This window comes from Crocodylus siamensis, chromosome 8, assembly GCF_052110815.1.
Source record: "Crocodylus siamensis isolate JL-2025a chromosome 8, ASM5211081v1, whole genome shotgun sequence".
NCBI classification, from domain to species: domain Eukaryota; kingdom Metazoa; phylum Chordata; order Crocodylia; family Crocodylidae; genus Crocodylus; species Crocodylus siamensis.
In genome coordinates, this window is record NC_143402.1 from 44,011,150 (window position 1) to 44,027,256 (window position 16,107).

Consider the following 16,107-nt stretch of genomic DNA (forward strand, 5'->3'; position numbering starts at 1 on the left):
AGGAAAACTAAGCATTCAGAGGTGGAAGGCTGTAGTCCAAGGTAGGATCATCCTTCCTGTGTGCTTTCCAGGCCTTGGCTCAGCCTAGTTTTTAAAGATGAGGGGTTTCAAAGGCACTTGTCATTGACCTGACTCCACTTCCAGGTACATCAATGGGAGCAAAGTTGGGCTGATTTTAAAGGCTTGGAAAAGCCCACCCTAAACAGTGGCAGTTAGCTGTGTTCACCTGAACTTAGGCAGAAGATGAGGCAGGGTGAGCCCTTAGAGTCTAAGTGTCAGGGACACTTTCATAGTAACAACCTACTTCATCAAATGTTATGAATGATTTTATTCCTAGCATCGGGCAAAGTAGGTTACTGCTTACAAAAGTTCACACTCCCCATAACAGTATCAGAGAGGCTTCCTTCCAGCTTTTCCTTTGAACCTCTGCTTGGTGATACAATAGATTCTCCCTCTCCATTTAAGAAAAGGGACTGTACTACAGCCTAGTAGATCCTTTGTAAAACCATTTGTGTGCACTGATAGCATCCAGTCTCTCTTGTCTTTTGCTCGTCTTCTTCCCAGGTGAGTGATCCATCATTCACTGGAATGATAGGCTTGCTCACTTCCTCAGGAGGGAGAGCCCTGAAGTCATCATGAAAGCAGCTCTGAGAGCTGATGCTAATGGATTATCCATCTATAGCAGATTTCACCTGTGAGCCATGTCCTTTTGGGGCATGACTAACCATGTCCTGGTTCCCATTTGCTCTCTCAAGTATGTGCAACTAGTTTTCAGCTCCTGGGAGTGCCCTGTAAATGGTTGTACCTGCCTGTGTGGTGCCTCTGAACTGCTGTGAGAACTAACATGGGGTTCTGGGCTGCATCAGATGAGTGACTGAGTAAATCACTCAGTACTATTCCTCTGACATTCCTTCCCACTAAGGGATGTATACGATAGTGGGATCAACAGTGATATTTTTGGAGCCACCAGCCTGCTCGGGAAGCTTGGACCATTTTTACCATGTGCATCACGTCTCACTTAGCCACGCTGAATGCCTTCTGTAGTTTAAAATGATTGGGAAAACCGTGTGTAGCATTCCCAGCTACAACAGGCCTCGTGCCAGTCACTTGCCAGACGATCAGAGATGAGTATACAGCAAGGTTGGAAGTCACACTAGCTTGGGAGCTGAGAGCTGCCAGTTTGTTCTTGACTGCAACTGATTTACTAGCACAGTCCAGTCCACTCTGATTTCTGGCACTACAGTATAGGGCACCTCTATTGGCAAAACCCATTAGTGAAGATGCAGCATATGCAGACAGGTGCTTTTCTGCAGAGGTAAATGTACTGTTTCTACAAACAATATGGACTAAGCTGACAAAAGCGTTACTCTCTTGGTGTAGTTGCAGCCTCACTGAGTTTTGCTAGCATTGCAGTGCTGGTGTGGAGTTATGGGTCCCTCCTTTCATATTCCTAGAGGACATAGCTGTACTTGGTAGAAGATAGGACAGGTGGTGCTTTAGAGACTAAGTGGTTCAGAGAGGCATGAGCTTTCATAGGCAACAACCTACTTCAGGAGACGCTAGCAAAAAATTGTAGTGAAGACCTGGTCTCTGCCTCCCATCCCTGCTCTGTAGAAATGAAGGTATAATTGGGGTTCACCCCAAGGTGAAACTTTGGATATCAAAACATTTGAGATTCATTGATCTATGGCATCCCTTTTTTGTGTTCTTACTTCTTCAGGTGTTGAATATGTATTTAGGTTACCTGTCCTGATCCAGTCCCTTCCCCAGGAACCACTGCCTTCTCTTGAGGAACTTCCATTTACTATGACTCTTGGATCCCTTTTGCTTTGGCCAGGGATATATCGCAAGACTTACCTCGCAGGCTCCTTATGTTCCTTAAGAATGTTTTTGGGACCTCATCAAGAGATGCATGAAAACTCAAGAAGATTGTTCCCCCTCAGGCCATAGTCATATAGCATATAATTAGCATTCCCCAAAACTGGCTCCTCAGAGACACTATTCCCCTGGCAGAGATGTTGATTGATCCCAAGCATGTTATACTGGCTAATGGTCTAGAAAATGACCTGAGTTTTAGCTTCTGGCTGCTTGGGGACCCCCTAAATCAGAAGGGCCACTCAGCCCCCATGTCAGTTTTCCCAGCATTAGGAGAAAGGGAAGTTCCCTTGTTTATGATTTCTAGGTTTTTATCTTGAGGTAGAGTGAGGCCCCCTGTAAATACTGTCTCAGTCTTCTGGTCCAGTTGTTGATACTTCTGCTTGTTCACCCTCTTCTTTTTCCTCCCCACAGTCACTGATCTTTGATGAGGTGGACCTGTCTGATGCCAGCGTGGCAGAGACGAGCACCAAGAACATTAACAACAGTTTCACAGTAAGTGCTGGTACCAACCAGCCAGTCACTGGGTTTGATTATGTAAGTGGAGTTGCTCACATTGATTTCCATGGGCTTTGGCTGAAGCTCTGGCCACTGTTAGAGTTGCCTACTGAAGGTACAGGTAGAAAAGTTCTGTTGCCCACCATAGAGCTTCCCTACATGGACAAAGCCAAATGCCAACTGTAGCAAAGGAGTAAAAGATGAGACTGAAACAGCAGTAGTGAGAGCAGTCTCTTAAAGCTAGCTTGCAGCCTGTGGTCAGTTGATCCCTGATACAAGAGATGAATTGCTCTTCTGAACCAGATGCTCCATGTTGCTTCCAACATCACCTCTTGCTGGGAGAGCCTGGAAGCCAAGTAATTGTGAGACATGCAGCGCTTGTTGAGTGACATTGATCTCTGTGGTGTATAGGGTGTAAGTGGCATGCAAGCCTTGGGTCTGTCTTCTGAACTGATGAGTAAATTTCACCAGTGATGACTACTGCTGGAGGAGCCTGATCTGCACATGATGAACACTCTTATCCTGGCCCCCTGAGACACTTCTGCTGGGCTCCAAGGCTTGGACTTCCACCTTGTTCTCCACTGGAAGTCTTTTTAAAACAGATCACACCCAGAGTGTGCCCAGCCATCTCCAACTGCAGCAGATCCACTCAGAACCACTGGCAAAGTTCACCCCCAAGCGTCAGCTGAGTTGTACAGGAGATGTACTCAACCCACTGCATTGCCAGGGGCCAATTCTGCACCTACTGAGGTCATTGGGAGTTTTGCCACTGACTTCATTAGGAGCAGGATTGGGCCCTGGAGCACATTTAATTTAGCTCAGGGATGTTCAACGGAGCCCACGGACCAAATCCAGCCCATGGAGGCATGGTGTCCAACCTGCAGGGTACTCTATGGGTCAGGAAATTTGGTGGTAGGAGAGCAGTGGCAATTAGTACTGCTACCTCTCCCCTGCTGCCAGATTCCCAAGTCCTGTACAGTGGGGTTAGGGCTAGGCTGTGCCCCCTTTCCCCTGTGCAGTCAAGTTGGGGCTGGGCCACACCCCCCACTCCCCTCTGTGTAGCCAAATCAGGCCCTGGTGAGCCTGTCCCACATGCTAGTGCCTGGATGGACCAGGTACTGTCCACCTGGCCCATGGGGCAAAAAGGTTGGGCACCACTGATCTAGCTGGTAACACAGGTGTAATGTACAGTGGGACAGAATTCCAGGCTGTGGCTGGATGGCATCAGGAAATAAAGGTTAGCAAATGGGAACTGTACCCATGTCTCAGACTGCCTTCCTCTGGGTCAGTAGGGATCAGAAGTGAAAGAACTAAAAATTGGCTTGCGTACCTCCCTGTGAGTATGGTGCTCCTTGCTCCCCCGAGTTGGGTGAAAAATCTCTGATCTTTTGCCAGGTTTGACAACCATAAGGGGTGTAAGTATCTGACAGCTCTGTCTGAGTGATATGGATTGTGTTCTAGGTTGCACTGACTGTGGAGTCTCACAGCGAGCCAGGAGCCTCTGCAGCCTTTGCAGCTGGCTCAGCAGTGCAGTTTTCTTCTCTAGGTGATCACACCATTCCGAAAACTCATCCTGTGCGCAGAGAACCGGAAAGAGATGGAAGACTGGATCGGTGCCCTCAAATCGGTCCAGAAGTGGGAAATCAATGAGGTAAGCGAGTGTTGGCACAGAATCCCTACCGCAGACCCAGCTGGCGAATCAGCCCTATGAGTGGGCGAGTAACACCAGGGAACAATGAGATCATTGCTACGTTCCTCAAAGGCCCGGGGTACAGATTGTCATGAGGCAGGGGGGCTTAGTGTGCTAGGTAAAAGATGCTTGAATGAGAACTTACTCTGAATAGATGTGCTTGTGAACAGTTAGATAATTGCTCCATGTATTATTTGTGTGGCAGTAGTGTCATTGGAGCCTTAGGTCTGAAACCTGGTCTGCCCTACTAACCACTACCCCATGCTCCTTGTCCACATGGGCACCAACAACACAGCAAGAAGTAGCCCTGGGAGGATCATGAACGACTACAGGACCATGGAGGCAAAGCTCAAGGACCTAGGAGTGCAAGTTGTTTTCTCCGCAATCGTCCCAGTTGGGGGCCATAGCCACTGGAGGGAGGAGTGTATCAAGGAGGTCAGCTGAAGGCTTAGAAGATGGTGTCAGCATGTGGGCTTTGGATACCTTGACCTTGGTACGCAGTTTAACTAAAGCAGTCTACGTGCAAGGGACAGTATTCATCATGCAAGTGGAGGGAAGAGGCTCTTTGCCATGAGAGTTGCTGATTTGTTGAGGAGAAAGTTAAACTAGGCATATCTGGGGTCTGAGGAGAAGGTTCCACTGCTGAAGCAGAATCCACTAGCCACAACGATACACGGTAGGGCATTCAAACAGTGGATGTCCAAATGGGTACTGACATCTTGAGGCAGAGACATTGTGACAGAAAACCTGAGGTGGCTAGGGGAGAGCTCAGATACCTTTATGGGAATGCCAGAAGCGTGGGAAATAAACAGGAAGAATTGGCTCCTTCTGGCTAATGAGGAATTTGACTTGATTGGGTTGACAGAGATGTGGTGGGATGATGCACTTGACTGAGCAGTAAATATTGAATATTACAGACTTTATAGGAAGGATCGGATTGGGAAGAAGGGAGGAGGTGTGGCCCTCTATGTGAAAGAGCAGTACCCCTCCCTGCAGGTCACCTTTGACAGAAGAGAAGGGTCCCTTGAGACCCTCTGGGTCAGGCTACAAGGGGGACCAGGAAAAGGAGACCTGATGGTGGAAATCTACTACAGGTCTCCCTTCCAAGAGGAGGCGAGCGATTGCGCATTCTTAAGAGAACTGACTAAGGCGGCTAGCACTAGAGATATGATAATCAGGGGCAGCCCACAGTCAATGCCCGTGAAAAGTTAGAACTCCTAAATACATAGTTTGCGTTGGTATTCCTGAAACCCAACAGGGGCTGTTCACCTGACCAGAGGCCCAGAGAACAGGGAGAAGGTAACATGAAATCAGCCCGGAACAGGTGAGGGATCTTCTATAATGCTTGGACATTTTCAGGTCTGCTGGTCCTGATGACCTACACCCGAGAGTCGTGAAAGAACTGGCTGAACTTATAGCCACTGGCCAAGCTGTTTGAGGAGTCATGGAACTTGGGAGTGGTCCTGAATAACTGGAAGAGGGCCAATGAGGTGCCTGTCTTTAGGAAAGGGAAGAGGGATGACCCCGCAAATTACAGACTGGTCAGTCTGACCTGGTCCTGGGTAAAATATTTGAAAAGTTGGTTAAGGAGGGCATCAACCACAAGTTGGTAACGGATGGGGAGCTAAAAAGCAACCAGTGTGGCTTTGTCAAGGGTAGATAATGTCTGATGAACCTTGTGTCCTTCTACAACCAGGTAACTAACCATCTGGATGAGGGACATGAGGTTGAAGTCATCTATGTAGACTGCAGTAAAGCTTTTGACTCTGTCTCCCAAGGGATTCTCTCTAACAAACTGGAGAGTACTGGGTTGGACCAGTCTACTGTGAGGTGGGTGGACAACTGGCTTAGAGGCTGCTCCCAGAGAGTGGTGATCACTGGGATAGCCTCATCCTGGAGGGCCATCTCCAGTGGTGTCCCTCAGGGATTGGTGGTTGGACTCATGCTATTCAATATGTCCTTAACGACTTGGATGAGGCGGGGAAAGTGCAATGATTAAGTTTGTGGATGATACCAAGCTGTGGGGAAATGTGGGCACCTCAGCATATAGAGCAAAGATCCAGGATGACTTTGACAGACTGGATTTATGGGCAGAATGAAATCAGATGAGGTTTCATAGATGTAGGGTCAGAGGGGACCTGAGCAGATCATCAAGTGCAACGCCCTGCCCTGGGCAGGAATAAATACTGGGCTTATATGTCCGCCACTAAGTTAAGCTCATATGACCCCAGCTACGTATTAATCAAGCCACCTTTTAAAGACCCCTAAGGTAGGAGCCAGCACCACTACCCTTGGAAGCTGGTTCCAGATCCTGGCCGCCCTGACTGTGAAGTGGTGCCTTCTGATATCCAGCCTGAACCTACTCTCAGTCAGCTTGTGGCCATTGTTCCTTGTTACTCTGGGAGACACTCGGGGAAAAGGGGTCTCACCCACTCCCCTCCGGTCCCCCTGGTAAGTTTAAAGCCTGCCACTAGATCCCCTCTCAGCCTTCTCTTGTGGAGGCTGAGCAGGTCCAGGTCCCATAGCCTCTCCTTGTAGGGCCTGTCCTGCTGCCCCGTAACCATGTGAGTGGCCCTCCTCTGGACCCTCTCCATGTTGTCCACATCCCTCCTGAAGTGTGGCGCCCAAAACTGGATGCAGTACTCCAGCTGCAGCCTGACTAATGCCACGTAGAGGGGGAGGATCACCTCCTTCGACCTGCTTGTGATGCATGAAAAGGTGCAGTTAGCCTTACTGACTGCGTCCTCACGTTGGCAGCCTGTGTTCATTTTGGAATCAGTAAAGACTCCAAGATCCCTTTCTGCCTCAGTGCTGATGAGAAGGGAGCACCCCAGCCTGTAGGCATGCTGCTGGTTCTTTCTCCCTAGGTGCAGTACCCTACACTTACCAGTATTGCATCCCATCCTGTTCTCATCTGCCCACCCCTGTAACCTGTCCAGATCTAGTTGTAGCCTGTCCCACCCTTCTAGCATGCTCACCTCTCCCCACATCTTAGTGTTGTTCATGAATTTGAACAAGTGGGGGTATGGTGGGGTATGAGTGGGAGCCCCTGCATGCGCCCCCTTGAGCTGGGCATCACCTGCCCCCACGACTCATGAGCCTGGAGCCGGCTCACCCTGAGGCACCTCCCCGCCAGCAGCTCACAGCCCCATCCCCACCCCATGCTGCTCCCAACTCACCCTGGCAGAATTGGATCAACGAACCTGGGCACAGCCCCAACCTGGTGCGCCCTGTGCCTGCTCCATACTGCCTGCCCATGGTGTGTCCTGCCACCCGCAGTGGGACTGGGGCAGCTGCACAGCTGGACTGCCTTTTTAGGCAAATCAGGGGATGGCAGCTTCTTGCATCTGCCAGATACATGACAAGGTGTGGTTAGTTTTGCTGACTGCGTCCTCATATTGGCGTCCCATGTTCATATTAGAATTAGTAATGACTCCAAGATCTCTTTCTGCCATTGTGCTTTTGAGAAGGGAGTTCCCTAACCTATAGGTATGCTGCTGGTTCTTACTGCCCAAGTGTAGTACTCTGCACTTGTCAGTATTGGCTCCCATCCTATTCTCATTCGGTCAACCCTGTAACCTATCCAGGTCCAGCTCTAGTCTGTCCCTCCCTTCTACTGTGCCTACCTCACCCCAAATCTTGGTGTCGTCAGCAAATTTGAACAGGATGCTTTTCACCTCCTCGTCCAAGTTGCTGATAAAGAAATTGAACAGTAAGGGCCTGAGGACCAAGCCCTGGTGGACTCCACTGCCCACCTCCCTCTGGGTCTAATATGACCCATCCACCACCACTCTCTGGGTATGTCCCCCTAGCCAATTTGTGACCCATCTGACTGTGTAGGTATCAATGCCACAGTCACTTAGCTTTTTTATGAGAATGGGGTGGGAGACGGTATCAAAGTCCCTCCTGAAGTCCACCGTGACACCTGCGTCCAATGATTTTGTGACCTGATCCTAGAAGGCTATCAGGTTGGTCTGACAGGAATTAACGAACCCATGCTATGCCCTTGAGCATCCTCCCCTCTGCTGGTCCCTCCCAGATGTGCTCCTGGATAATTTTTTCAAAGAGCAGCCTATAATTGCCTGGGTCCTCCCTCCCTTTTTTTAAGATGGGGACCACATTGGCCTTCTTCCAGTCTTTTGGCACCTGGCCAGAGCACCACAAGTGCTCGTAAAGCCATGCCAGGGGCCCCACGATGACCCCTGCCAATTCTCTCAGCTACCTAAGGTGGAGAGCATCTGGACCTGCTGATTTGAACATGTCCAGCCCCTTCAGAAGTTCCCTAACTCGGTCCTCCCTTACTCTAGGCCTGGCGAAGTCACTCTTGAGTCCATCCTGAATCCTGGTGGGGGAGATGTCCTGGTCCCTGCTCAGAAAAAGAGAGGCAAAGGATTTGTTAAAAAGGTCTGCTTTTTCATCTGGTGCAACCACCAGATTGCCAAGTGTATCCTGCAGGGGTCCCACGTTGCCTAGTGCCTTCTTTTTACTCCCTATGTATTTAAAAAAGGACTTTTTGTTTTCCTTGATCCTTGTTGCTAGCCCTAGTTCCGTCTCCACCTTTGTTTTCCTAACAGCCTCCCTACAGACTCTTGCTATGGAGGTATAATCCTCTTTGGTGATAGCCCCCCCCACTTTCACTGGATTTGTGCCCCCTTTTTGGCTTTCAGACATTCCTGAATGCCTTTGGTAAGCCATGGGGGCTTTTGAGCACTCTTGCCCCCTTTGACTTGCGATGGTACTGTCACCCCTTGGGCTCAGAGGATTGTCTCCTTAAGGAACGACCACTCATCTTGGACACCTAGTTCCCTTACTCTCCAGGACCCACAGTGCCTCTCCTACCAATCTCCTCAACTTGTTGAAGTTGGCCCTCCTGAAGTCAAGGGCTACTGCCTTGCTGCAGGCCCTTGACACTCTGCGCTGGATGGTGAATTCCAGTAGGCGATGATCACTGTCATCCAGGTGGTCGAAGACCTAGAGTCCCCTCACCAGGTCGTCGCCTGTGGCCAGGACCAAGTGCAGCAGGGCATTCCCCCTGGTGGGACTGTGCACCTCCTGGGTTAGGTGGAGGTCTTGTATCTCAGCAAGGAACCTATATGAGTGGTCAGACCTGGCTGACTGCTCCTCCCAGCAAATGTCCGGGTAGTTTAGATCACCCATGATGACCACATCCCTTGAATTAACTGCCTTCATGAGCTGACCCAAAAATTCCTGGTCCAGCTCTTCCCCCTGGTTGGGTGGTCTGTAGTAGACCCTCACCATTAAGTCCCTTTCCCCCTGACCCCCCTGTATTCTGACCCAGAGCACTTCAGCCTGCCCCTCCTCTGACCCCATCCTGTTTTTTGAGGACGTGTGTTGCTGTTTGATGTAGAGTGCCACACTCCTGCCTTTCTTCCCTGTTCTGTCCTGCCTGTATAGTCTGTAGCCCCTAATGTTTACTGCCCAATAGTGGGTTGAATCCCACCAAGTTTCAGTGAGCCCTACTGTGTCTGGGTTTGTACTAGCTATCCGGAGGTTGAGTTCCTCCTGCATATTCCCCATTCTATGAGCATTAGTGTAAAGGCGTTTAAGGCCTCCTGTTGGTGCATGCACCCCCCCACCCCCATTTCCTAGGACTATCTGGACCCTTGCCACTTACCTGGGTACTTCTTGTGCTCATCACCTGTCTTGGCTGGGAGGTGTCCTTGTGTCCTCCTGTGGCCCCATCCCGCAGTGAAGCTAGTTTAAAGCACACTTAGTGGTGAAGCCCATCCCACCCAAGCATGCCCCCTGTGTGAAAATGTGGGTCATTGTCCAGGAACACGAAGCCTGCCTTGTGGCACCAACTCCGAAGCCTCCGGTTGACCTCATTGATGCAAGCCTCATGATGCCGTCCGCGTCTACTTACCGGGAGAATAGAGGAGAATACCACCTGTGCCCCCATCTCCTTGAGCTTGGCCCCCAAGGCCTTGTAGTCCTTCGTGATGCAGTCTGGATTGCCCCGGCCACGTCATTTGTTCCCACATGGATTAGGACCATGGGGTACTGGTCCGAGGGTCACATAAAAGCCAGGATCCTCTCTGTGACATCCTGAATCTGAGCCCCAGGCAGGTAGCAGACCTTCCATGCCATGGTGTTGGGTCGGCAGATGGGACCCTCTGGTCCCCTCAGGATGGAATCTCCGATGACGAGTTTCTTCCTCCTGGTGCTCCCTCTTGTGCAGCGTAGCACCGCCCCGCCCCCCTCCCGGACACATCCTCTTCGTCCTTCTCCTCCAAGGCTGCCAGAGCTTCATATCTGTTCTCGAGTTGTACCTGGGGAGCCTTCACCATGCTAGCCTGATCAGCCCTGGGTCTGGTGGGCACCTGCCACTCCTCTGTTGTGCGTCTCTCCTGAGGGGTCTGTATGTAGGACAACTGGTCATGCAGTGAACAGAAATAGGTGTCAATCTCATCCTCTGCAGCCCTGATCCCCTGCAGCCTGCTTACCTCAGCCTGGAGCACACCCACCTGCTTCTCCAGAGCCCAAAGTCGGGCACAGGAGGGACAGGCGAGGGAGACACCAAACCCCTCTCCCAGCACAGGCCTCTGGGTCCCCACCAGGCCACCCCCACAGACAGTGGGGCAGGGGGCTGCCGACCCCACCATGAGCTCTGTTTGGGTGGAGGCCTCAGGAGGCCAGGGTAGGTGGTGCCACCAGGGTGGGACCCCTAGCAGCTGTGCTTCACGTCCTTACCATGTCCATGGATCTGTGCATCTCACTCTCTCACTTGCTGGAGGCTTCCGGTTACTGCTGCGTGCCCGCCTTGTGCGAACGCTGGCTTAGATCGTCCCTCATCAGGTCAGTGGGAACAAGGCTGTTCAGTAACAGTGCAGTGAGTGATCTCTGGCTCATAACATTCTGTGGAAGATATGATCCTATTAATGGCGATGACCCATAGACAGTTGCAGTGCATGTAGGGATCTCCTTCGTGACCAGACCCTGAAGAAAGTGACGTTTGAAATGTAGTGAAATAAAACCTTAGACAGGTTTGAGATTGGGAGGAGGCTGGGGAGCAGGGGAGAGCTTAGGAAACGGGCCAGAAACATGGGAAAGTAGATGGGAGAGGAGACAAGGTACCAGGTGTTGAAGATATGTGTCTCTGTTATAAATGCGGACTAAAAGAGACTAGAGACCTAGGGGGGGATACATGATTCCCTGTAGTCACTCTGCCAAACCCAAAGCTCAGCTGGCCTGCAGACACTAGAGCAATGGTCTCCAACATTCTTATGGTGAAGATTGCTTTTTGGCACCCCAGGATCTACCACCCCTCCCCTGCCCTCCCGCCTCCTGGACAAGCTGCCCGGGCTCTGACCCCACTCACCTAACCCACCGTGGGTGGCAGGGGGCATGGCTCAGTCCAGCCACGTGCGTCCTGCCTCTCCCAATCGTGAAACCTCTGACAGACTGAGATTGACTATCAGAGGCTCCATGATCGACCAGTTGATCGAGATCGACTGGTTGGTGACCACTGCATTAGAGGATAGTTGTTTATAAAGAGGAATTCCTGGTACAATCTTCAGGCTGGGCCCATGGCTACATTTTCTTCTGGAAAAGAGTCATTGGCTGGACTGCATATTCAACATCCTAATTCAGTATGCCATTGGGAGCTGCCATCCTGGCAGTCTGGTAGGAACAAGGACACTGTCCCACCCCAGTGCATGAGAAGGCAAGTGTCATAATCCTTGCATGGTCCCCTTGTCTTTTGGAATTGTTAATGCACTAGTAGTGAAGTAATTCAGATGGTGGCTGGCTCTGCTGAGATTGTTGAGAAGGGTGTTTGTGATGGGAATGGTTTTGCCATTTAGATTCTGGTCCCCCAAATCTGGACTGGGAATCCTCATGACTCACTTGCGTCTTTGGGAAAAGCAACCAGGGTTGTACCTGCTCAGCTGGTCTTTGAGCAAGTGACTTAGAAGAGGAAAGATCCCTGTGTTGTTCTCCAGCCCTGAAGCTGGCCAGGCAGGGTGTTCACCAGCTGGGCATATCTGTCCTTCTGTTGCCTTCTCTGTTCCCATGATACTACAGTGTTCCCCATTTATGTGGTGACTGTAACTGTAAGGTGGCACGGTAGTACAGAGCAAAGGCTCATTATTTCAGCTGCCCTGGGCCCTCCATTGGCTGTCAAGAGTGGGGAGTCACCATTTTCCCCTGGGTTTGGTCTCCTGGCTGTGCTGCCTTTCTGTCTCACCTCCTGGATGCATTTCTATTCTGCTTGATCTTACAGGCCACACAGTTCAACATGGAGCACTTCTCTGGCATGCACAACTGGTATGCTTGCTCCCATGCCCGGCCCACCTTCTGCAACGTGTGCCGGGAAGCCCTGTCTGGGGTCACCTCCCATGGCCTCTCCTGTGAAGGTATGCTCTCAGCTGCTTCCTGTTTAACAGGTAAAGCTAGGAGTGGGGGGTGGGAAGGTGGGTCTGACTTGGAAGTAAGCAGGGTAGGGAATTCTTGCCAAAACCTAGTTGACTAGCTCAGGTGAGGCCAGCTCCTGGCTTCTTGCCCGGCAGGCAGGAACCCAAGGATAGCTGAAGCTAAACCAAGGTGCTAAACAAGTCAGAAGGGTGGAGTTTGAGAGAGAAGTAGGGGCATGAATGGTGAGAAAATAAGAATTGCTGGACTGCTTTGGCTAGGGGTCCTGGCACTACTATAGTGATTCTCAATCAGGGGTACTTTGAGAAACTTTGAAGGGTGCTGCAAGGTGTGAAGGGTGCCTCACGTCCAAAAAGACTGAGAACTACTGCTCTAGTATCTTACCTCTGAGGGGGTCTAGGACCAGCTGTCAGAAGTTGATGCAAGGCACTCTGTAGGATGTTGTTGGAATGGGTGCTGATGTCCATGCTAGGGTTCTGGTACCTGTGCTATTAGGTGATCATGATGGGCAGCCTGCTGTGGTCTTGTGGTCAGTGTCCAGTGTCCTCAAGGAAACAGGATCATACCGAAAGGACCTAGTAGGTTCTTGAGCAGTGCAAATTGTGTGCCTAGGGAAACCCATTACGCTTGCCTGAAATTTCCATTTCTCTTCCTTCTAGTTTGCAAGTTCAAGGCCCACAAGCGCTGTGCTGTGAGAGCCACCAACAACTGCAAGTGGACAACACTGGCCTCCATAGGAAATGAAATCATTGAGGATGAAGATGGGGTAAGCACCTTCTCCTCCCCTTCGCTATCCTGTGCCAGGAAGGGGGCTGCTTTCACAGCCCTCCACAAAGCTTGTACAATTGCATGTGAGCAAGAATCTTCATGGCTAGGTACTGTGTTAGCAAACTCTTCAAAACTGAGGGCCAAATGCTTTCAGCCACACCTCCAAGTGTATGCTGAGGCCTGTTTTAGTGGGCAAAACTGTAGGATATTGGAGGGAACTGAACTGAGGAAGTTAGGCTAAAGTGACTGAATTCTTTCAGTCAGCTGGGTACAAATCGGGAGTAGCAACTGCACTGTAGTCAGGTTTAGTGAGAGAAGAACCTGGTTCAGGATTGGGAATGATTCCATAACGAAAGGAGCCACCTCTTGGGAGGTCCATGGGTTGAGAACAAGACGGATGGCGATGAAGAGAATATACTGTAGGGAATCACCCCAATGGAGGAAGGATGAAATGCCCTGTCCCATGAGCCATCTTCATTTCCATATTGATCAAATCCTATTGGCCTTCTCCAAGCACTATCCCTTCTGAGTGTTTGAGCAGAGTGAGGACAACTTAAATACAGTTCAGAGATGCTCACTCATCAGCAGTAAATCTCTCAGCCTCAAGGGAACAAACCCCTGCCCTAAGCTATTTGGTCAGAGTGCTACCCACCCTTCCTTGTGGGCCTGTACTTCAGCCTTGCCTGAGCCAAACCCCTGTATAGACAGGGAGGATACATGGGGGATGATGCTTCCATGCCAGTGAGGAGCACAGAGTGAACCTTGGCACCTGTGGTAGTGGAGAGGAATTGTAGAGCCATGGCTGGTCAAGCCTCAAGGACTTGTATTCCCTTAGTCAGCGGCAAAGCTCTGTTTCCTAATCAGAGTATTTGCTTGGCACTTCTCCAGCATTCTGGCATTGGTTCCTCATAAAACAGGACAAAGCAGATCCAGTAGACAAGCAGATTAAAAGCATTGCGTCGGCCTGCTGTGCCAAGAGCCCTCAGAGAGCAGCCTGTGCTTAGTGAATCCAAGCTGGGCATGTTGAACATGGCCTCATCCAGCATGCAAGCTCACAAGCAGTGTCATGCTGGCAGGGAGGTGGGGGGACCTCTGCAGCGCTGGCACTTGTGCTGTTGTGAAACCCTTCCAGATTGGAGTTCTCTGTTCAAGGACTTGCTTGCTTTGCCCTGGCTGCCAGTGACACCCTGTTCCCAAAGTGCTGGGCTCCAAGGAGGAAGGCAACTCAGATATTGCTGATTTATCTCTCCCTAGAGACCTCCTCAGGCAGGGCAGTGTGGTTTATACAGGGTGGGGGTAGCACACATCTAAAGTTTCTTGTCTTCCCTTCCTTGATGAAAAGATGGTGATCATCAGCTGCTCAATTTTGATGCTCCTTGAACTAGATGGAGGGTTCTCTTCTGCAGAGACTACTGGGTATCATGAGTTCAGCTCAGTGGCCTGTGCAGATGGGGTTAGAATTATGAGGGATTAGATTGGGCAAGCCTAGCTGGGCAAGTTAGTCATTGCAGGTGCAGCTGACTTTCTCTGGTTACTTTCAACCAGTGGAATTACCTGCAAAGTAGTTACAGGTGCAAGGCTAGTTCAGTGAAAGCCATACTGAAAACTCAAATCCTTTACAAAGGAAAGTTTCCTCTCTCCCCACTCCAACATCTGCGGATGCAATATGTCACAGTGGGGCCTATGATACTGAGGGGGCATGTCTATGAAAGAACCCTGCAGCTCCTATTGAACCTTTCACCGACAATCTCAGAGCACTGCAAAGGGTTCTCTGGCTTAGGCCTACTCTGCAGGATCCAAAAGTCATCTTTCTGTCTCTTGTTGTTTTCTGCAGTAGAGACACTGAGGTATAGAGGTAAAGTGATATGCCCAAAGTAGCCTGGCAGGCAGGGCTGGATTAACTCTTTAGTGGTCCCTAGGCAAACAAACTTGTGGGCCCCTACTTAATACTGTATATTTATATTACTTTTTCCTGCTCAATAATTATAATATGTAAAATAAGCACAGCTCAGCCCCTTCTTCACTTAGGGCCCTCAGTATGTACCTGGTTTGCCTATGCATTAATCCAGCCCTACTGGCAGACTGGTGACAGAACTAGGAATCAAGCTCCTGAGTTTCTGGCTTGTGATTTAGTGTCCAGATGGTGCTGTTTTGGAGCTGTGAGCCAGGCAGTTTCTTTGCCCCTGTTGACCCATTGTCCGTCTCTCTGCAGGTGGCCATGCCCCATCAGTGGCTGGAGGGGAACCTGCCCGTGAGTGCTCGGTGTGCTGTGTGTGACAGGACCTGCGGGAGTGTCCGGAGGCTGCAGGACTGGCGGTGCCTCTGGTGCAAGGCCATTGTAAGGACTTCTCTCCCCAACCCCCTGTTCCACCTGCTCCTGGCTCTTTTCCCATGCTGATCCTGCCATTATCAGAGTGCCCAAGCCTCCTTTGTTAAGTCCCTATACAGCCACCACATGTTGGAAACCCTTCTCAAATGCAGTTTTGTGGCTGTATAGCTGCAGTGTGCTTCACATCCCACCCAGCACCATTGCAGCCCATTATAAATACATACCCTTGGCTACTGATGGCCACTTTCTGTTGCAGAAAAGGGGTCACTCTGCTCAGGACTGTGGTGCTGGATCCTTAGGCAGCCTAGATGCTCCAGAATGTTGGTAGTGGTGATCCAGAACAGTTGTGAATCTTAGAGAGACACAAGTCATAGACTCAGATTTCAGCCCTTCCCATCCAACACACCCACACAAGGTGGGGGTTGGGAAGTAGAGGTTGGTTTAGGCCCAATGCCTCCTAGGGTTGTGTTTATCTTGATCACTCTCTAAGAACATTAATGAATCAGCCCCTTGCCTGTGTATTGTGGCTAACAGAGGAGAGTGCAGTGGCTGAAGG

The 16,107-nt window shown here is 50.5% G+C and overlaps 1 protein-coding gene across 3 annotated transcripts in view; it reads left to right on the forward strand.

The window, feature by feature from the left end:
• Positions 1-16,107, forward strand: part of LOC149858361 (diacylglycerol kinase eta-like) — a 145,526-nt gene that overhangs the window by 79,148 nt on the left and 50,271 nt on the right. For all 3 annotated transcript variants that reach the window (XM_090060187.1, XM_090060190.1, XM_090060188.1), the window contains 5 exons: positions 2,290-2,370; positions 3,920-4,024; positions 12,306-12,438; positions 13,114-13,220; positions 15,435-15,560. In XM_090060187.1, the coding sequence (XP_089916313.1) occupies positions 2,290-2,370; positions 3,920-4,024; positions 12,306-12,438; positions 13,114-13,220; positions 15,435-15,560 (552 nt within the window). The remainder of the gene's footprint in view (positions 1-2,289; positions 2,371-3,919; positions 4,025-12,305; positions 12,439-13,113; positions 13,221-15,434; positions 15,561-16,107) is intronic.